This window comes from Parasteatoda tepidariorum, chromosome 1, assembly GCF_982258835.1.
Source record: "Parasteatoda tepidariorum strain Cologne lab strain chromosome 1, Ptep-v5.0, whole genome shotgun sequence".
NCBI lineage: Eukaryota > Metazoa > Arthropoda > Arachnida > Araneae > Theridiidae > Parasteatoda > Parasteatoda tepidariorum.
Window position 1 is genome coordinate 112,711,011 of NC_141755.1, and position 23,995 is coordinate 112,735,005.

The 23,995-nt window shown below is 29.5% G+C and overlaps 1 protein-coding gene across 1 annotated transcript; it reads right to left on the minus strand.

Annotated features, from left to right (window-relative positions):
- Positions 1-2,936: 2,936 nt before the first annotated feature.
- LOC107450500 (translation machinery-associated protein 7 homolog) lies at positions 2,937-23,434 on the minus strand. The gene is made up of 5 exons (XM_087150458.1): positions 23,222-23,434; positions 19,826-19,878; positions 16,585-16,672; positions 8,711-8,761; positions 2,937-3,051 (listed from the first exon to the last, which is right to left on the minus strand). Exons 1-4 carry the CDS (start codon positions 23,235-23,237, stop codon positions 8,727-8,729), a joined length of 192 nt encoding a protein of 63 aa, XP_087006584.1. The 5' UTR covers positions 23,238-23,434; the 3' UTR covers positions 2,937-3,051; positions 8,711-8,726.
- Positions 23,435-23,995: the final 561 nt, after the last annotated feature.

A 23,995-nucleotide genomic window follows, 5' to 3' on the forward strand; every position in this document is an offset into this window, starting at 1 on the left:
CGAAATAATACGAATAGCAAATGATACAAAAAGCACGAACTAACAAGACATAAATCACAATGTGAGATACATAAATCACTTTAATGTGAATTCTGTTGCACGATTAGCTAATAGTTTTCATGTGAATAGTGATCATTATGATGCAAATTGCAATTTGTGATTCGAAAGGTGCTTAATATAGAACAGCAATGTGTGATTCTTAAATCATTTTGATGAGAATTGTGGGTGGTAATTCTTAAATCTCTCTTTTGTGAATCGCAATGCATGATTCTGAAATTAGTTAAATACGCATCACATTATATATTTCAAAAATAACTTTAATTGAAATCATGATATGTGAATGATAAATCACTTAATGTCAATCATGGATGCGTGATTTATAAAATACCTTAATATGAATTCTGATGAGTAATTTGAAAATCACTTCAAAGTAATATTCAATATGTGATTTAGTAATCACTTTCAGTTAAACCGCAATTCGTAGAACATTTTATATGAATTCTGATCCGTAAATCAAGAATCAGTTTAATGTGAATCACAATGTTTATTCATAATCAATGAAACCAGTAGAACTAAATTTTATTTATTAGCAATAAAAACTAAATGTAAAAATTCGATTATAAATGATAAAAAATTACTTACCCTTCGCACATAAATTAAAAGAACAAATAGGACACATTGAACATATATCTAAATCAATTAAACTCTATAGATCATTCGAAAACTATGACTACAAAACCTAAAATTTGCCAGAAATTTCAGCTTTCAAAACATCAGAGAATTGAACAATAATCTAGTGTGAAAAATCTAGGAGAGAAAAGTTTTGAATCTTCTTTAACCCCTTTTCACTTCAAGCAGTAAAAATTGCATCAATCAGAGTTTCTATAATTTTTTTTGAATTTATTTACTATTTTTTTAGAAATTTTTTGTAAGAAAAATCAGTAGTATTTTAACTCCAAAAAAATCAAGTACTTTCAAGTACCCTATGGCTCCAAATACTACACTGCAATGCCTGTAAACCTTCAAGCCTGTATACCTAAGCCATCAAAATCTTAAGTAATTCCTATCAGTAAGTCCGATTTGTAAGAACGCTTTACGTATGTCTGAAACGACACCAATTCTCTCAGTCCTAAACCGCATCAAAATGCTTGGTATCAATTCAATAAGATTTTCACTCTACTCTAAGCAATCATTTAAACTTGGAAAACCTTTGGCTGAAGCATCAAATATTTGGTTTTATAACTGCACGATGAGGTAGGTAGTGTACATTTTCCTCACAATTATCCTTTACTTTTTCTATTATTCCCTCCATTCATCAAAAACTTGCTCATACTCTCATACTTGCTCATACATTCCTGCTCCTTCGTCACACGAATTCTCCCCCTCTTCAGTGGGCGTAATCCTTAATCAATCTGTCAAAATTGGAGGGGTGAAGAACTAAGATGAAGCTTGGAGAGGGGTGCTAGAGGATTATCCTTTATCGCCTCGTATTTGCAAATTATTTATAACAAGCTGATTAGTAGAGGAAATCACGTGCTTTTTTTAAAGTTATTATCTTAAAATTTCAAAAATTTATTCTTGATTTAAGTTTAAATTAGGCCTTAAATTTCAGAAAATTTATCAAAAATGAAATAAAATAATTCTATATTTATCACTTAATATAAATGGTGTTTTAAAAATCATACATTTCCATGAATTATAACTTAATGTTAGTTAATAATTTTAGTTTGCAGTTATTTAATTAAATTTATGTTATGTTATTAATGTTCAGTTATTAATTAATATTAATTTCTTATAAATATTGCGTAATGATTCTTAAATATAAGTTCTCAAAGGTTTTAATTTTTCCTTGGTTTACATTTATGCGCATTTTAATTTTTCTTAGTTATGATACTCAACTTATACCAGTTTTTTCATTATTTCGATTGCAACTTAATGATGTTAATGTTAAGTTCTCCTAATTGTAGTTATTTAGTTTAATTTACATACAATGCAAATTTTTATTAATTATAGTGATTTTTTATCAACATTTTGTAAAAAAAGTTTAGGAAAATTTTCAATTTTTTAAATGTCAAAAGTTTTCATTATTTTGATGTCATGTCATTTAAACTTATTTTTTATCTCTATCATCTATATTTATTTATTCGTTAATTTACAATTATACTACTTTTTTATTAAAAATATATTTTGTAAATATTTGGATTATATTTGATTTTTTATTATTTTTCAATCATGGCTATGCGTGGAAATTTAACTGTAGCATAACTCTTATACGAATAATTTCGTAATCTCTTCTGAAAGAAGTAAATGTTAGGGAATCTGTTTTTAACGGTTAACAAAATGTATTAATAATTATAATAAGTACACATGGAAATCGAGAAAAAAGGTTATATATTAATTTATTTAAATCGAAAGCCTTATCTCTTTACAGGAAGGGTTTATAAAATGAAAAATTATGCTCAGGCTTTCAATAGTTGCGCAATGAGTGGCTATCTGGTCACTCACATTAGTGTTTTAACGAGATTATGCTGAAATAAAACCGCAATTCTTTTTTAAGGAACTTAATCTTTTTGAGGAAGCTAAATTGTATCGATTCCTAGTTGTTTTAGTTTTTCCTACACAATTTAGTTTTTTCAACCAAATAAAATATGGCGCTTAGAAAACTCTTTGAAATCATCATCTTCAAAAGAAAAAAAAAAATATCTAAAAAGAATTATATTTTTGACACAAAATGTTGGGAACAAGAGTTTTTGCCATAACATACTTCTATCAAGACAACTATTCATTAATCCAACTTACTTTGTTGTTTTGTGGTGAAAGCTTGAAAATATTTTCCCTTTAATATTATCTATCAGAGACTGTCTGAAAATTTTACCCTGTAACATGAAAAGATGGTATAGCACAATTTAAACAGAAGTAATAAAAAAATACTGATAAAAAGTAAAAAGATTTTATTCAAGGCCAATATGAATATTTACAAACACATTTTAGTTTTTTCAACCAAATATGGCGCTTAGAAAACTCTTTTAAGTCATCATCTTCAAAAATTATCTAAAAAGAAAAAATATATTTTTAACACAAAATGTTGGGAAACTAAGATCTTAAATTAATTGAAGGTATTGATATTGTCATGAAATAGAACAATGAAACATTACAAGATAATTGTAAAAAAATGTTTCAAAATTTTTTTTCTTTTTATAGGGTGCGTAACCAAATCTTCCAACAAAAAATAAGCACATTTTAAGTACTTTTTAAGCACTATATACATTAACAAAATAGCTTTCAAAGACTTTACATGATCATGATAAAATAGATTTAAGTTTCATTGATGAAATAGGACTAAGTTTCTGATAAAAATAAAAAACGCTGACAAAGAACTCTTTTCTTGATTATATAAACCACCATAAAAAGATGGAGAGATTTTTCGGTTTGATTTCAGAGGGTGGAAAATGAAGCCTGCAATTGGGAATCTTTTGCCAATTGCAGCTGAGTTGCACATAAGAGTGCAAGAATCTCACTGAACCTAGCTCACTATACGCACATGTTGACCTGCAAGTATTTCATCAAACATGTAAAATGATTGTCACCTTCACACGCTACGGACCGAAGATACGCCGAAATTTATGTGTTAGATTGAACTGTGAAAAAGTTTAAAAGAACAATGTGAAGACCATGGCTTTGCATCTGTGGTCGAAATCGACATGGTAAATAAAAAAATCTCATTTTCGAAAAGCGAAAATTAAGCCCTTTTTAAAAATACCCAATGAAAAAAAGCACCTTTAAGGACTTTTAAAAAAAAAACGAAAATCGAAAGCACTCCTTAAAAACGCTATGCACCATGTTTTACAAACAAAAAGGGAAAAAAGTAGTAAAATTTAGTATATTTTTGCCAGGTTTCGCAAGTGGCTGACGGTTACAACGATAGAGGAAGGGGGAAGAGATGGTTTGACAATCTAAAAAGATTGCAATTAATTATCTTGAAAAGTTTGCTTTGATACAAATCAATTTTTGTCTATTTGAAATTGTCACTTTTCTATAGTATTGCAGTAAAATATTTGGATTAAATCCATATTTAGAAAGTTTTAAATAAAAACTAATGACTCACAGGAGAGTGGGGCAACTTTCTCGCAAATCGAGTCAATTTAACAATTCCTTGTTCTAATTATAAGGTCAATTGTTGTTATAAACATTATGCATAATTTTCCCATCGTTTGTATTTAAATGATTTCATACTTCTAAAGAACACCTAGCTTATACCGAAAACAAATTCAAAAGTAGTCTAAATACCACTCCAGATATGAGAATTGAAGTGTTTGACATAAAACTAGCCTTTTATTGGTAAAACGATAACTGAATAAATTCCAATCTTCACAATTAATATAATAAAAATGAGTTGTTTATTATTTTTTTTGGTTAGTATACTCATAGCTACTAATAGAGGCTGGGATAGCCTGGTTTGTAGGGTGTTGGGCCATGTCCAAAAGGTCGTGACCTTGACACTCCCCGCCCTCCGAAGACTTTCCGAGTAGTAAATGGTGATGGGTGCACCTTAAATCTGCAGGGACACGAAGCCCTCCAGGTTCCCATTAACAAATCACACCTCGGGGGGGGGGGGGGTACTGAATTAGAAATTGATCGTTCTCTGGTTCAGGCCAAAATTACAATCTGTAGATAAATGAGTGGATGCATAAAAGGGTACGTCCTGTTAATGGGCTGTGACGTATGCAGTGGCTGAAGTCGTATTCTGGGCCATAGATGATGCCATTGAAAAACAAGAAACGCACCTTCTGCCTTAAATTTGGTTGGTTTTTCAGAGCAGACTTGCTGGTATTGGCAAGTGGCATCAGAAACAACAGCTAATTTTATTCATAAACTCTGGGTATTCATAAACTTGGAGTCAGTTCCACCGCAAGAGGCTACACAGTTATGATTCCTTAGCCATAAAAAATTGAGAACCGCTGCCTCAGACAATACATAATGACAAGTATTCGATTACGAATCGTTGTGGCTCAGAGGTTAGAGCACTCGTCTCCCAATACCGTAAACCCAGGTTCGAATCTCAGTGATGGCAGGTTGTTATGAATTCTGCGCCAACCTTGCAATGACTAGAGTGCTGATGCAAAAATATCACCAGAGGTCGATGGATCATGGGTTAGAGTCCTCTTGCTGTAAGGCTAACCGTGTGAGGTTTGCATGTTTTTTTCACTTCTCCTCCAGCGTTTCTCCCAATGCTTGATCCAAGAGTTCCTTTGTCTTCTGGGTTGAATGTGAAAAATACGAAAAAAATTAAAACACACTTATTTTTTTTTGATTAAGTGGCTGCTTATTATTCACTGGAAGATAGTGAAATTGAAGAAGGAAATGCTATGTATTATTTTCATGACTATTAGTTATTTTTAATATTGCAGCCATAATAACTAGCTTCATTCCAAGTGCATTTTTTTTTAATCAAGTTATTTATTAATGAAAATCTTCAATCTAGTACCATGCTTTTCATTTTTAGAAAATATTTAAACTTTTCACACAATCGACAGTTGGTTCAGCTACCTTTGATATTACAATTATTACGCCTGAAGTCTTTTTCTTGTATTCAGGGTATCTTTTACATTTTTAGATTTTCGAATTCATGACTTTCCATGACTGATTCCAACAATTTTTCATGACTTGACGAAATTACTTTTTTCTCCGAGAAAAACACAACAATAAATTTAAAAAAGCACTATAATGAAATGATAGGTATAACCAAAACTGTTATACTTTGCATCTTTATATTTACAGATTTTAAATATAAAAAACAGAGTAAAGAAAGAGTTCAAGCAATAAAATAGCTCAAAAAAATACAAAAGCAAATTATTTCTTTCTTTCTTTTCTGCAGAATTATATTCTAGATACTTTTCTTGTTCATCGGAAAAGGAAGAAATACTCCTGATTTTTCTGTTCCAATTTCAGAATAAAAAAAATTCGCCAATGACTGGCTTGCATCAGCTAGAATTATAAATTTATAAAATAAAAAAATAATAATAAAAAAAAACAATAACTAAAATTTGGAAATCACAGAAGTATGTTACAAATTCAGATATTTGGAACACCATGAAATTGGGGAGGGGGGGAGTACATTCCATTTTAAAAATTAGATTTTGGCGACCTAAATCCTTGATTTTTCTTTTAAAAAAATTTAGCTAAAATCATGACACACTTTGTTCAATACCGAAATTCACGACTTCAGGTGAGCAGATATCCTCACTCTTTCCGAACAATCAATGCTTATTCATTTATTCAGCAATAAATTTATACTTGTAATTCAATAAGTTCTGTGATTCTGATTTTATTTCTGGGTCATTAAAAAAGTTCTGCAACACTTGTGAAAATATCAACCTTTATGAATTTTATGTTTTTTAGTGTTCTTCTCAAGATGGTACAAGCGGTTTGATTCAGGAGCCTTTAAGTTCTGCCTCATTCCGGTCAACGAGCCGCGATGGCTCAGGGGATAGAGCGTTTGCCTTCCAACGAGGTGAATCAGCTCCGAATCCCAGTGACGGCTCGTCGAAACAAACTCTACATTCAGCCCACATCGACCACAGTGTCGGCATATAATGTCCTAAGCGGTAGGCAGATCATGGGTTAGAGTCCTCTTGCCATCAGGCTATGAGCTATATTGGGCTAACTATATTTATTAGTTTTAATTGCTGGAAATACAGCTGCACATACTTATAATGCTATAGTAAATGAAATAGTTTAATATAGCTGAAATATCATGGTTAAATATCCCATAGATTACACTTGGTGTGTCAATATTATTTAAAAGACAAAAATAAGAAACAAAATTCTCAGTTTGTAAAGAACAATCAAATTTCCCTGTTATTTCAGGTGATTTTTAAATTCCTTGTATTTTCCAGGTTTTCTCTGTTCTCCCCCCCCCCCCCCTGTGGAGTGGCAACCCTTACGTTTCAATGAAAATGTCACATTTTATAAAATTTATATATATGATAGGCTTTATATAGAATGGGTAAAAATCACATGACGTTTGATTGTGAAATCATGTGCTTTGATTTGCAAGGTTTCATTTTAAAAATCTTGCAAATATGAATCTCTGTTTAAGTTAACACAACTTCAATAAAAATTGCGATATTGAATTGAAAAGACACGTAAAAATAAATTGAGATACTGAATTTTAAAGATTTGTGAATACGAATCACACCGTTAAGATTGCTAAATAGCTAGATGTTTCATTTTCTTCAACCACTCGAATTTCAATCGAGATGTGTCATTTTCAAAATGAGATATTTGATTTTTTAAAAATGTAGTGTAGAAAATCTTTCTTTAAGAATTTCTAGAATTGCAAAATTTAAGAATTTCCATGAGTGTACCTGCGCACATTATCTAACTCAAAGGTGTTTGGGGCTCAGTTTTGTTCGCTGGCCAATATTTGTTTGAAAGTATGAGGGGAGACTAAATTGAATCTGGAGAGTTGTATGTTTTGTTATTTTATGGTAACTTAATATAATTTGAAGGAATATGAAATCAAATCAAAATTTGTCAAATCATATTAAATTCCTAAAGCGAAAATAAGTTCAATGAATGAAGATTTATATAAGCAAACTTTCAGCACATAACTTATTTCTTCTTTCAATAAATGATTTTCGATGTAACAAGTTAATGATATAAAAAATTTCATGACATAATTAAATTTTGTTAATTTTCTACAATAATGACATACATGCTAAATTTCAGAAAGGCCAGAAAGGAAACAGAATCAACAGGAATAACAATGTACACATGTCACCTTATTCTTTGATACATTCTTAAATAAAAATGCTTCAATTACGTACATTGAAAGAAAAAAAAAATTATGCCACAAATATTGAAAATTGTTACCAAGTAGAAATTAGGATTTGAAATTGTAAATATGTTTTTGATCTAAATAGCACAAAATACATAGTGTAGTTGAAATTTCACTCAAAAAATATTTATAAATGAATTTTAAAAAAATGGTACATTGAAGATTAATATATCAGGGTTGCCACAGAAAAACTGAACAAAATAGTTGCTTCTAGTAGCTTAAAGCATGAAAATAGTTGCCTCAATAAGAATAAAAATTTTTCAATAATAAGACTAAAATTTTATTAAATGACTTCATTGTAATTGCATTTAGTCAAGTTGACGGCCATTATAATTTTTAAATAAACGTTAATGTTCTAGCACTAAATTTTTTACAAAAAAAATTGTTATATTTGCAGAACATTAAATACTTTACGTTATATATATATAGAAAAAGTGATTTCAAAAATTTGAAATTCTCGCATCATAGTATCATATTAAAAATTAGGTTCTTTAAAATCATAGCAATAACAGTTGAAAAGGCGATTGAGAAGCAAAATAGATTCAGAATGGAATCTGTGCAAATTGAGAGCATTAAAAAGTGATTACTCAAATTTTCAATTCAATATTTTTTAAATTTTTAGGAAAAAAAATTCATTATGTTCAGAAGCTACCATGGACCGCAGGTTGTCGACCCAATTTATGCTAAAAACAACATTGCTATGAGAATAGAAAAGTCTGCTTTTCCTGAAAATAATTGCTCTTATAGGCAAAAAAAGTAGTCATAGGTTGAAAATAGTGACATTTTAGTCACCTGTGGCAACCCTGATATATTTTAAATAAAGTATAAAAGATTGCATTAAAATAAGAGTCATGAACACAAAAGACATACCCAAATTAAATTATCCTCATTTCTTTCCAGACTTCTTGATACCACCAACACCTAGAAAAATTTATATTAAATGTTTGGTTTTATTCAAAAGACTTTCATTCCAAAAGATATGTGTTATATTATATTACCAGCAAATTGATGCAGAAGTTACCAATATTAACACTAAACATACCAACACTTAATATCTACCATTATGAAAACACTCCTTACATTCTACCATTACTAGAAAGTTTTTCACATCGACTTGTTGAAAAAAATCACCATCTAAATATTATTCAATTAAGTATTATACAGAATTACCCATTAACAAAGATTTACCCATTTTTTAAAAATTTTTATCGTGAGTCAGTTTGGGTATAAATGCTTAGCAGTATTTGATTGCAAACATTAATGTATTATTTTAAATTGTGAATTCAATGGGATTCCTAGAAGAATATTTAGCGTGTGATTTGTTTAATTACTAATGTTTACTAAAAAAATTAGGTATTACAATACCCACATAAAATTTAAAAACTACAGTTGATTAGATTTTTTTAAATTTTATAGGAAATTCATTTAAATTGATCTTTTTAACTGCTGCTTTTTAATCTTCACTAATTGAAAAATGATATATTAAATAAATTAGAAATTAATATTATTTAAACAAGATTGCAATTACAAATTGTTAAAAAAAAATTTTGAACTCAAATTAAATGTTTCTTTTGGGGAAATTTTTCCTACTTTGGTTAGAAGAAACCCAAGCAACAATTTTACCTTGACTCCAGTTGGGCACAATATGGGTCCTATCGTGTACCAAGGAACCAATATTGGGATGTCTAGATTTTTTAATATGCGTCTTATATAGCCGTTATGGGGCCAATATTGGCTGATGACTTAATATAAAATATCAGGTGAATCACAGGACACAGGTAGGTACTTTATTTACGTCGAGCTAGAGTTGCACGATGGGCAATTGGCGAACAGTCTGGGAAACACCCCTTAGGATTATCTGAAAACATGCTGCCACCACAATTTTGAACCTCTACAGAGGGGATGGCTCCTCTGCTTTGATAGCCCGACGACCTGAGAGCAAAGTTGAGCACTTTATGTTAGAACAATTTAACGAGGACCGATACAGCACACCCTCGGTCTCTACGCAGGCTGATCAAAGTGGTCACAGAGGCTAGCCAGAACGGCCCACAAAGCTATCTCGGAGATGCCCATTGTTTATGCATCGATTCTTTTAATTCAAGCAAAAGAAAATGCAAAAATTATTTAAGTAGAGGTGGGAGATAGAGAAAGCGTTAATGGACTACACCAGTGGTTACCAACCTGGGGACAATCAGGGGGCGACGAGTACTCAAAAGATAAAAATTGCTAATAATATTAATAATAAAAGCAATTTGAGATTGAAATTGAAAATATGTATGAAACCTATGGTTCTGGTGTAGACAAAGAATTATAATAGTTAAAAATTTTAAAAATTCAAGTGCAGGATCGTTTTCGTCATACGTTATGGTATTGCAGGTGTAAATCTGATAAGTTACTCTGTTCCTCTGAGCAATAATACTGTTTCCAGGCGTATTGATGAGATGACCGCCGACGTTGAATCAAAAATCATCAAATTTCTGAAAGAAGGTAAATTTACGTTGCAGATTGATGAATCAACTGTGATAGATAACAAAGCTGTTTTAGCTTACGTGAGATTCATAAATGAGAGTAAGAAGATTAACAAGGAAATGTTGTTTACAAGAACTTTGAACACAGATACAAAAGGACTGTCAAATTTAAATTGGTCAAAGATTATTTTGAGGTAAAAGAAATTCCCCTCACAAATGTAAGTGCTTGTGCAACAGATGGTGCTCCAACTATGTCTGGTTGTCATACAGGGTTTCTGGGTCACCTTAAAAAAGAAGTACCGGAAGTTATCTCACCATTCATTATATCATTCATCGTCAACTTTTGGCAGCGAAAAATTGGTTATTTCTGGCATCAATAAAATAAAAGCTAGTTCTCCTAATAACCGTTTGTTCTGAGAACTTTGCCATGAAAATGATGAAGATTTTGAATTCCTGCTCCCACATACAGCTGTGAGATGGCTTTCAAAAGGAAACTGAGCCGTTTCTTCGAATTGCTGGATTTCGTTACTGAGTTTCTCGACACTACTGATCCTGCTTTAAGTGAGAGTTTGAAGCAACGCAAGTTGGAAACTGCATACCTCACGGATAGTTTTGAAAAAATGAAGGAAATCAACGTAAAACTTCAAGGAAATAAAATGAACATTATCAAGGCTAAGGGAATCATATCTTCATTCATCGCCAAGTTCGATATCTACAAGTCAAACATTGGTTGCAAAGAGCTAATGCAATTTCCAACTCTTAAAAAGTGTTCCATGGCAGATATCGCGATTCTCGAAAATAAAATCTTAATTTTTACCCATCACCTTGATCAGTTATGGAATCATGATTTAAAGATTTGATGAAATTAGAAATTCCGGATTGGATTTTCGATCCTTTCTCTTTTGAAGTTGTGGATAAGCTCACTTCCTCTTTGTAGACTGAGTTTTTAGATTTGAAGTATGATTATGAGGCTTACGAGTTAGCTTGGGTAAAGCTTATGGACACTTATCCACAATTGTGGAAACAAACTGAGTCGCTTCTCATCTCGTTCCCGTCAACATATTTAGTGGAGAGATGATTTAGTTCTGTCTTCCAGCTGCTCACAAAGCAAAGAGATAGGTTGGATATTTGCTTCAAAGGGGACCCGCGTTTAAATCTGACGAGCATAAAACCTGACATTCAAGATTTAACTTGAAATACACCAAGCACAGGGCAGTCATTGAAGTGGTAAAAATGTACTTTCTCCCTCTTCATTTTTTTCTCAAATTTTAGTTGTTAACGTTTTAACTTTTTCTTGATTACATTAAAATATGAATTTAAAGAAATGTACTTTTGTTTTGATTATTCCGTTTTAAATATCATTTTTTTTTTTGAAAAAAAAAATGATGCACAATTTAATAAAAATGACAGGATAAATGTGCATCCTTATTTGCATTACAATTTAAATTAAAATCAAATAACATAGCATATTTTCAGTGTTCGGTTGCTCACAAGCAACAATGAATGGTTTTTTGAGCAAAAAGAGAAAGGGGCGATATGCGTCAACCAGGGTTGGCAAGATTTTGCCGCAGGTGGAAAAAACCATGGTAAATACCGTCCTGGCAAAAACAGGTTTTTGCCAAGCAAATTGGCAAAATGTGGCAAAAACCTATACTTTCCAAGACGAGAGAAGAAAAACACATTTTTGATGCAAAATTATTCCTAAAATTGAAATATATACTATAAATATAAATAATTACAAAAATTAACAAAATTATTATTCCATAATTAAATCATAATGTAATAATATATCATTTTAGTAGTTTAAAACATTATTGATTGGAAAATTTGTGATTATTCTCTTTTTTCCAGTGAAATGAACTTATTTTAAATTAATATAACTATAATTTAAAGCATAAAATATGTATCAACATGTGTAGTTAATTATTGTACAAATAATAATTTTTTATAATTAATAATAATAATATTATACAAATAATATTTATTTATTTGTATAAAAGCATTTACTTAAAGATTCTAAAATGAAAAGAGGTCAAAAACTTTCAATCTTTTAAAAATTATTACCCTTACATTAATTATTAATATGTTAAAAATAATTTTTTCATGTAATGTATCAAAATTATTATTCCTTATGATTGATTTAAATTTGTTTCAAGTATTTTGTAATAATATTTAATCAGCAAATTAGATAATTTGGTTTTCGCCGGTTTTTACCAGTTTTTGCCACTGTCCTGGCAAAAACCCCTTTTTGCCGGCAAAAACTCCAACCCTGGCGTCAACCAACCCCAAGAGGGGGGCGATGGTCCACAAAAGGTTGAGAAATACTGGACTACACTTTCTACGCCAAATTCTTTAATTAAGATGTTTTTGTAGTAAGTAAAGAAAAAGAGTCAGGATGTCTGGAGATATTAAAATTTGAGGGGAAAATCTTTTAGGGATGGGACCGAAAATTTTTCTTCTTCCGGCAGTCTGGGGTTTGTTTTTACCAAATCTTTTTGCCGCTCTGATAACCGTGGATGAAATCTGATTCTAAGGATGAGCGGCAGAGAGCATCCTTGTTTGTCCAGCTGGTTCGCCTCTGTTCCCGATACATCGCAATGGTTGTTGGAAGAAAATCACCTAACAATCATTGATAATTTCATCCATTTTTTTTTGTTTCATTTCCTCTTGTAGTCTCCACTGGACTACAGAGGGCCAGCGGTTGTGGCTTAGAATCCCACAGTAGGCATGCATGTAACTTTCTCTGTGTCCTATTGTGTGAATATAAACCGCTCTATAAATGGGTTGGCGGTTGTATGACGTGGGCGGCACTTAGTAACAGGTGCCCACTGGGTGGCGGTAAGAGAGTAACAATTCAGAGGCTGATGGGAAATAGATCCAAGTGTGTCCGTCGTTAAAAAAAAAAAAAAAAAAAGTTTCCTCTAGACGTGTCTTGGCAGGAATTTAGAGTAAGTATGTTCATGAGTCTGACTTTGTAACTTCAAATATCTTCTGTGTTAATTAAATAGCGCACTTGAAATTAATTTTTTATTCAATTAGGATTGAGTCCCAGTAAGTGAAGATCTGATAACTAGATAATAAGTTAATCAGGGTGTTCCCTTTTTTCTTTTCATACTGTTAACACTGATTACATCACATCAGTATTCTTCTAGGTTATAAATTATCCATTAGTTTTATAACAATAGTAAAATGTCATTACCTTTATGCAAAATACTAAACAATTTGCTATTTGTGCATGAACCATTCAATAAAATACAAATAAAGAAAGATAAAATTATTCAAAACATCTCATAAAACAATGTTATCTCTAAAGGCCTGTTTATATGATCCAAGTTCTTGGACGAAGATTGATGAAAACTTAATTTGCTTTGAGCTCGGATTTAAACAATCATCCAAGTCCTTGAATCCAATCATCCAAGTCCTTGAATGATAGTAGAGCATGTAATACTTTCCATCCAATTTTTCCTTAACCAATCAGCTTATAAAGTTTTGGGATGTCAACAAACAGACATCAGATTATCAGGGGTCTGTTTAGAAGAAATTTGGGTTTGTTAATGGATCCTTCACAAAATATCTTTTCATAAAAACGAATTGATTATAGTTTTGTTAATCGAATAAACCCTTCCCGGGAGGGAGGGGGCGAGAAAGATAGATGTAAACGAATAGAGTTCTGTCTTCCACAGACACTTCTTCCATTATTCATCCGAAATTAATATTCTGTGTTCAGCAGTAAAGGCAGGGATGAGATTAGCCAAAACGCAAAAAAGCTTAATTTCCACGATAGTAAATTTTACGCAAGCGCAACCCTTTAATAATAAATTCCAGACAGTTTAAGGTAATAAATAATGTGTTGACATACAATTGTGTACTAATCTATTATTATAAAAACGATTACATTGATACTTAACATTTAGTGAAAAAAAAATTACCAATTGAAAAAATAAAGCTGGAAATTATATTTTTCCTCAGTTCACATAAGAGACAATTACTACTTGAGAAACTACCAGGTTTAGCAAATTAAAACTACTAAGAATATACATTAATATTTCATTTCTTTTAATAAATACTGTTATGTGATTTATAGCAAATATATCAGTAATATTACTTTTTAAATTATATTGGAAAAAAAAAACTTTAACAATGGACCGAATCATTATGTTCATGTTATAGTCTAATCTAACTACAGCCCTCTGAAACATATCAATAACAGTAAAGTAGAAATATATAGTAATTCCTTAACATACAAAAATTGATATTTTAGTTTGAAAAATTACATGACAATCAGCAACTGTTTAGATAATTGTTTTTTATTTGATAAGAATTTTGCATTTTATAGCATAAATAACAGCAATTATAAATAAAATTTTGATGATGAGTTAATTAACTCTTTTTCCCCCCAAATTTTTTTTTTTTTATTAAATCCCTTTTTAAGTGATTGCTTTTGTTTACTATATCTTTTATGTTTGCTATATTTAGTCATTAGTCCATCTTCAAACGTCTTGTGACAAATCCTATTTTTTCTTCTTTGCAAGCACAGAATGTAAGTTTTGAATATATTCCCTTCCAGTTTTCTCTGATGTTGTAACACTTACATATACTAATAATCGTCGTTAGAAAAACAGTCACCTTTATAGTAACTAATTAAAAAAAAAATTTACTTCTAACAAGAATCGCGATAGTTGATCTTAAAATTGCGTGAATATGAATAACAATTATGGATTTTGAAATCACATGAATATGAAACTAGATATACGATTTTGAAAATGAAAAAATTCAAACTGGGATATAGAAATTTTTAAACTCGTAAATACAAATCACGATTCATAATTTTTAGATAGGGTAAATATGAATCATGATGCGTAATTCTTAGATTGCATAAATAAGAATTATGATGCATAACTTTTAGAATGCGCGAATGCGAATCCCAATGCCTTATTTTAAAATCACGTATAAATACGAAAATCAATGTTTAATATTATAAACCGCATGAGCAAATCAACACATTGAATTTTAAACTTGCGTGAATACGAATCGCTACATAGGTTTTTAAAAAGACGTAAATAGGAATCACAATATCGGATTTTTAAATCTTGTAAATAAGAATCGCAACGTACAATATTCAAATCGCGTAAATAAGAATCGCAACACGCAAATATGAAAAGCTATGTTTGATATTAAAATCGTGTGAATAAGAATCAAGATATTAGCAGATTCCAGGCTTGGGACCTCTAAAAGGCTTGTCAGAAGCAGCGTCGTTTGAACTATGAAAATTGGATCTATCTGGAGGGCGGGTAAAAAATTCGGAAAATCTTATCTGCTGCGTGTAAAAGGGGAGAAAATAGGTAAAATAAGTAAAAATGAGAAAGGATTGGTAGCTATGTAGTTTAAATGTTCTGTTTCTCTTTGAAAATCGGTGAATTTTCTGAAAAAGCGGAATACTTATAAAAAAAAATTAAATTTTTAGAAAATCTGAATTTTTGATAAAAAGGCTGAAATTTAAGAGATAAATGTGAAAGAAGCGGAAATCCGCTAAAAAGCGGAAAAATCTCATCCCTGTAAAGGCTAAATTCCAAATATTTGTATGTTGCATCTCTAACTTAGAAGCAGCAATTGCTGTTTATTTTTGAAAATTTAATTTTTTTCATTATTATAATTTTAAAGTGCTGTGCATAATCATGTATCTATTCACAATTTAAAAACTCCTTGAAATTTTTCTTTTGCAATAACCCTATTTGCACAAAATCATAAAAGCAGGACCTTGGCTGAAAGAATGTGACATAACGTTTATTTTATATTCAAAAATTACGAGTAATTTTTTCACAATTTTACAAAAAACGGACCTTTCAGAAAATGTCTAGACAGACCCCTGATTATGTCATATTGTTGTCAGTTTTCATATATTTTAATCCAAAGAAATTAATCTGTTAGGGTCTATTTGTGTCATTATGATTTTATTAGAATTTATTTAGATTATTTCAATATCTGATAATAGATTATTTCAATTAGATTTGATCAATAGATTATCTCAGTTCATGTAAATATAATTTTATAAAGTTTAATATCAACAATGCGCATGTGCACGTTTTTCATCTGACCCAATCAGTGACAACTTGGATAGTGACGAACGAATCATCGAATTTCTTGAAGAGAGAAATTCTTCCAAGCTTTCGGATTCAAGAATTTGGACCGTGTAAACAGGCTTTAACTGATAAAAGTTTTTGTCCTACATTTCAGAAATAAAAAGAAAATAAAACCCAACTGAGGAAAATGAGTTACCTAAAGGTCCTCCTTTGGCAGCTCTTTCTCTTGCTTCTTTTAAGGCTTTTTCCTGTTCTCTTTGCTTTTGCTTGTAATCAGCATCATCCTAGAAGAGTCAGTACAAAATATAATAAACTTCTAGCAACCTTTAAGCAATCAAAAGTGAAATTTCTTTAACACTTCAAAAGTTGAAATAAACTGATATAATGTACAAATAATGCTTTGTCATATCATCAATTAAAGTATTTAAAAACAGAGACAGCAAGTTTCTTACAGAGTAGAAAAAACTGTCCCGGAAAAAGTAGGTTTTTTAAAACACTAATGACAGAATATCAGTTTAATTCTTCATGATACTTGAAAAGAACATCAATCACTTCCTCTACACATGCACACTCATATATTTACAGAAACCTTTTTGTAGAACAGGAAGAAAGAAATTGATAGCAAGGATTGAATTATCCTTATTTCTTGAAACTCATCAGTTATAAAATTGATAACTAACAAATTAGGGTGGTCCCCATGGAACACTTTCATCAATAAAAGAAAATGAATGAATCAGGGCTTTGAATAATTTATGGGCCATATGCATGGTTTCAGAATTGTTGTTAGTTGTTTATTTTTAGCTCTGTTACTGACAGTGGCGTAGTTTTAATATATGTTAGAGGGCGTTTATCAGTCATTTCCTTTTAATTTATATTCTGCCCCTCAGTGGACGGATCAAAAGGACATGGTTCCCGGTACAACACAGAAGGCAATCATCACTAGCTATGGTCAGTAAGCGGGTGGGTAACAACTTTAATCACTTATATTTTTGTATGCATGATTTATATTTATCAAGTATATCATGTATATATTTTTTTTTAAAATGATGCGTCTTTTGTAAGAGTTTTGCGGATTATCGTTGAATCTGCAGAGCCCCTCGATTATAATCGGGAGTTTACCGTAAAATTATTTATGTAGATTGAAGAATTGCATTTTTTAAAACTTTATACATATAAATAAATAAAAAGCATGAAGAAGTTTTAAGGAAAAAACATTCTACCCAAAAGCTATTTATTTCTTAAAGTCATTTATGTCATCAGGGGTCTGTCCAGGCCGAATTTACTACAGTTTAGCGGTACCTTCACAAATTCAATTTTAGGTAAAACGGTAGTTTCGCAAATTCAACTTTAGGAAACAAAATACTTTTTCTTAAAATTTTATTTTTGTATCCCTTAAGAAACGATAAATCCATATTTTTGTGCTGATTTTTAAATATAATTTTTCACAAATTATGTCTAAATTTTCACAAAATAGGAACCTCTCAGAAAAACCTAGACAGACATCTAATAGTTAATTACCACATCCTTTTCAAATATAGTTCTCTACTATTATTGAATTCTATTTCGAATTTAAGGTTTACAACTAAAAGTGGAGTTATTTTAGAGACATGGGATCGCTATAAAAAGAAATTATCTGAAATTGTTTAGTTAGACATTTTCACCTTCAATAAATAAATAAATAATATATAAATAAATTTTAATTTTAGATATATTTAGTTTTATACATAGAAAATAAAGTAAAATTTATAAAATTCAAAGTAAGAAAAAAATTATCCCCATATTTTCTATACAATTACAGGAATATACATTTTAATATCATGTACAACACTCTTATTTTGAAAAAAATTACACATTCCTCACTTCATTTTGAAAGTCATCATCATAGTAAAAAAATTTAAAGAAATGGGATTTCCGTGGCAATAAATGTATATAAAAAACAACATTGATATATGATGAAATTACACGACTCGGACACGTCAAAAAGTGTGCCACTTTAATCAAATGAATGCTTTGAGATTAGCATTTTGCAATAAATAACATAAGTGTTCAGAATATCGGTTTTTTGAAAAGAACGCTAAAAATAACAACGATAACAGAAAAATCAATTGAGAGACAATAAAATCAGGCAATAAATAAGTAAGATTCACTTATATTGTATATAAAACTATTTTTAATATAAAACCAATAAGTACAAAATTGTTATTACTTTAAACAAAATTACTAAAAGATTCGTTTGGCGAAAAACATTTAAATGCTTTTACAGTAAATAAAAGTTGAACAGGAATTGCAGATTACTTAATCTACAATAGTAAAAAAAGAAGAATTTTTTTTTTTTAAATCACAACAGACTCTGGAACTGTGTTAATGTAAATGTAAAACACCAATCTTGGAAACTTAAATTTTTATGTAACAAGCAATCCAGAAAAAATGGTTACATTTCAACAAAACAATCGATAAACAGTTACCAAACATTTAACACCTTAATAGCACCATCCCAGTGGCAGAATTTTTTTGGGCCTGGCACTAATATTTTGCTTTAAGATATTCTTAATTATAACAATTACTAATTTAAAGTAACTGAAACGTTGTGTATACAGAAGAAAGTATAGAATAAAAATGTAAAATTTCAAAAGTAATCATCACACAAATTAAAATTCGTAAATAAATCAAACTATAATAAATTTAAATACATAAATTAAAAATCGTAAAATCCGTACAGAACTGCCAAAATAAAGATCATGAATCACTCGAAAAGGTCTCTTTAAAAAAGAGATACTCAAATAAGCTAATGAAAAATATGGTGTTCTTTAAAGAAAAAAAAATGAAAGAATGAACATTTCAAGACCAAACTATCTTTTAAACTTTCGTGATATCTGATTTTTCTTATTTTATATTATTAACTTGAAATTCTAACTGAAATCAGTTATTACCCATTTTTTTAAAGAAATCTCAAATAAAAATAGAAAAATCATGATTATTTCTTCCTCTCTGATGCACAAGAAAAAAAAATTAATAAAAAAATTCTGCAGAAAAAGAAAAAAAAAATTTTTTCAAAAAATTATGTAGAAAGAAAAGCCAAAAACTTGCCCTTTTCAAATGAAAAATCTTTCTGCAAAAACTAACATTCGGCAACAATTTTGCAGTGTCGCCACAATGCTGCTAAGGAGAGCAGCATTATATAATTACCTTCTTATAACACCATTATAAGAAGCAAAACCTGCAATATTATTAAAACACACAGGCATAAAAATATAGAACATTTGAGGAAGAAAAAAAAATGAAAAAGGCTACGTTTTTCATTAAAAACCAGATAAAACCCAGGTTTAAAAAAAAACTGGGCTTTTTCCAAACCCTGGGGTTAGACATAAACAGATTCAATGAATGAAATGATGATGCCATTACTTTTCTAATTTTAATTAACAATAAATATAACATACCTCACATTCACCTTTATCCTTTTTAGGAGCTTTTAATGGTTTCTTTTTGCCACCTAAAGTTCAAAGATTGCAGTCAGTGACATACAAGAAATTACATTCAAACACTAGGTACTTGGAGTAATTTAAGTAAAATAAAAAATTTTATTTCCCCATTTATTTAAAAACTCAATAATTTTAAAATTAATTAATAGTTGTGATACAAAATTTTGAGGTTCGGGTTTACAACGCATAAATGTTTATAGATCTAACATTTTTTAAATGCAGTTGTTTCTCAATAATTTTTTTTCAGGGGGCGTAGCCAAATTATGCGACAAAAAATATGCACCCTTTAAGCACTTTTCAAGCAGGGTTCATGATTTTTTTTAAAAAAAATCAGATTTTATTTTTATGCAAATACACTGTAAGAACTTTAATTTATGATTAAAAAAACTTTATAAATGTTTAATTAAAATTAAATTAATATTAAAACTATATTGAAATTTAAAGACTAGTTGAAATGGAGAATTTAAATAATATTTCATGGGTCTGTATTGATTTTTCTGAGAGGTACCTATTTCGCGAAAATTAAAAATTATATTAAAAAAACAACACAAATATGTTAAAAATATGGATTTATTGTTTTTTACAAGATAAAAAAATAAAATTTTAAGAAAAAAGTATTTTGTGAAATTATTCTACTGTTTTTCCTAAAGTTGAATTTGTGAAGGTACGGCTTAACAGTAGTAAATTTCACTTGAACAGACCACCGTACTTTAACTATTAAAACTAAGTTTCAATTAGCAAACCATAACTTTAATTTAAAATAGTGATTTCTTTTTTTTCCTCTTGACTTTTAAAAAGACAAAATAAATTTAACATAGTATTGTGTTTATAAATGTAGTCATTCATCAAAAAATAAATAAATATTTAATCGATGTATTTTTATATTAAAATATTCATTTTTAGTTTTGTATCAAAATACATAAGTTATGCTAAAAAAAGTTTTTTTTTAAAATCTATGTACTCATTGGAATTTTTTTTCACAAAATTTCTTTATAGAAAATCAGATAATGTCAAAGATACTGTGAACATATTATGAGGAAAAAATACCAGTTAATAACCCTACTGCTTCAAATAAACTTTGAAAGGGAAGAATGACACTATATCAGGAAAAAAAATATCTGAATTCATCAGCCTTTTTTTTCTTCTATTTTTGGTATATTAGGGTAATTTTTTTTTAATATAACCTCAAGCTTCAGAAATATACATTTTCCACCAATAAAATATAATGTAGATTTTAATTCCACGCTTTTTCATTCAAAAGGTAGAATTTTAATTAACATTATTTGCATTATTTTTTGAAAAATTTATGTTTAATAATTACTTTCTACAGCTATGCAAGTCTATATTAAGACAGCATTAAATGTATACTGTAATCTGTACTTTCAATCTCAAGAATCAATAAATTTTTAAAAATGTAATTTCAAATGTGTTGGAATTTAACTCACACCAAGAAAGTAATTTCGTTAACTAAAATTAATTAATGCAGCAATTTATTTACAATAAAATTTAAAACTAAGAAAATAAAATAATAAAAGTATCAATAATTTAAAACGCTGCTTTTTAACTTTAATAATCAATATATATCAAAAAAATTAGTTGACTTAAATCAACAAACCCTGTTTTCAAGCTCTCATAAAATATTCTTAAGCACTTTTAAAAAATATCATAATAAGGCAGTTGCACAACAAAAATCGAAAATAACCACCTTTAAGCACTTTTTTAAAATGCTACTCACCCTGTTATTGTGTTTAGCTCTCGCGGGCTAATTCAGTAGTCGGTAGGTCACTGATTGAGCCCCCCTAGTTTAGCGGTACCTTCACAAATTCAACTTTACAAAAAGCTGCAGTTTCACAAAATACTTTGAATAAAGCAAGTTCTCATGCAAACCCTGTTCTCGTTGCAATCTAGAGAAAAGAGGAGCATTTCTGCCAGATGTCTTTTACGAAAATGTAGCACATGTTTGGTCAGATACTGCAATATGGGAAACTTAACCAGTCGCTCAACCCTTATCAAATTGAGATTTTTTCTTCTTTCACAGTTTTTTTTAAAAATGAAATGACGAGGCTCTCTCTATATAAGCTTTAAAAGAAGGCTAAATTCAGACGTTGTTCGAAACATTTTAACATTTTCTCAAACACTATTGTAAATTTATTCTACCAGACCTTTATTTTATATGAAATTTGCCTTTTTCTCAGTGAAACTCTGTATGACCTAGTTGAAAATGTTCTCATTAATGAAAATAACTTTTAGTAACTGTTAAATGCATGTTTTTATTAAATTCAGGTTGAAATTTAACTATAGACAATGATTTTTAAGGAATTTCAAAATTGGATGCAATTTTAAGCCCACAATTTTACAGTAGCTTTTTTTATATGGGAAAAAATATACAGAAATTTACCTGTTATAAATGATTTTTATTTGAAGTGACAATTTTTGAAAATATTTTCTTACTTTAACATATATTTGTGGTGATTTCTTATTTTCTCAAATTATGTCTAAATTTTCACAAAATAGGTACCTCTCATAAAAACTGTATGCAATGATCTCAGATTATAATTTATTGACAGACCTGAAAAAAAAATAATTCTGATCCGCAGTATGTCAATATTTTTACAGATAGTAACAGCAGAGCCTATCACAAATTCAAAAAAAAAATTTTAAAAAAATTAAATAAACAAAACTCAAGGTCTTCGAATTTTTCCAATAATAAAGTTTGGAAATTTCATATTTAACAATTAAAATATGATCATTATTTTACTTCTAGTTTAATCATAAGCATGATCAAATAACGAACTTCTTATTTAAAAAATATTTATGAAATCATTTCATTTATAAGTGCACAAAAAAGCATTTGTATACTCAAAAGTTTGTTCAATATCATAAAATCATTAAGTCTATTTATTCACTAAAAATCATTGTAAAATTTTATTTACGTTTTCAATTTTGTAAAAGCTAATCTACAATCATAGAGTGTTAAAGCTCATAACAAACCAACAGCTTGAGTTTTTCATAATAATTAAAAGTTACAATTTAAAATTTGAATGTTCTCAAAAACTTCATATACATTAAAAGCCCTGCTATCTATAGGCATATAAACTTTGCTGAACATAATAGTTAGGAAGTAAATAATTATATCGAAATATAAACGTACAGAATTATCCAACTTCATACGTATTATGCAATACTTAAATAATATTTCATAAGTTTTAATTATCAAATAATCACCATTAATCAATACATCTATTAATACAGCCAACAAAATTTAAAATAATATAATACGAAACAACGTGGATCTGAATATGATAACTTCATGAAATTTAAAAGAAGAAATAAATAAACCGGCTTTTCAAATACCTTGTCTACCAGACATTTTTCAAATTAAAACTGCTAACCAATTGATGTAGAAACACAGTTTTAAGTAACAAAAATCTAAAATAGCTGATGCACTTCGCTATGCACGAACAGCCAAAAGAATGATATAGAATTTCTACGAGAATAATGTGAAAAACTGGCTTTCAGCTCCCAACGTAATGAATTTGAAGAAAAGGGACTGCCAGCGGCTTTTACTCTCCTGTCCCGTCGTCAGCAGTGTTGCCAGATTGGGCTACAAGTAGCGGATTAGGCTACTTTTAAAACTCGCTGCTACACAAAATCGAATTTGGGCTACCTGCTACTTTTTGGGCTACTCATTATTTTTCAAAAGCTACAAATCTTAAAAATGCGCTACTTAGAGAATTTCATGCTACTAATCTCACAGAAATACTTTTATAAAAAAAAAAAATTCCTTTCCTGTTCTAAAATGAGAGATTCTGTAAAGTCTGCAGTTTCATTATCTTTTTAAAAAATATTTTCTTTTATTTCTGAAAACGCATCAGCTTCAGTTTTGGATTCTTGTTTTGTTTTGCCGTGCAGAGTCCAAAATCTCTCCATACCTATGCTTCAAATCATAGACTCGTGAAAACACAAAGATATATATGGAAAAATGCACGGCTAGTATGATGGGGAAAAAAAGCTTCAACTCAAACCATTATTAATCGCTTATCATCTGGAAAAATCGCGTGACCTGTAATCTGAGCTAAAACGAAATATTGAATTTGGCGAAATTATGAATGCAGCTCATCGAAATTT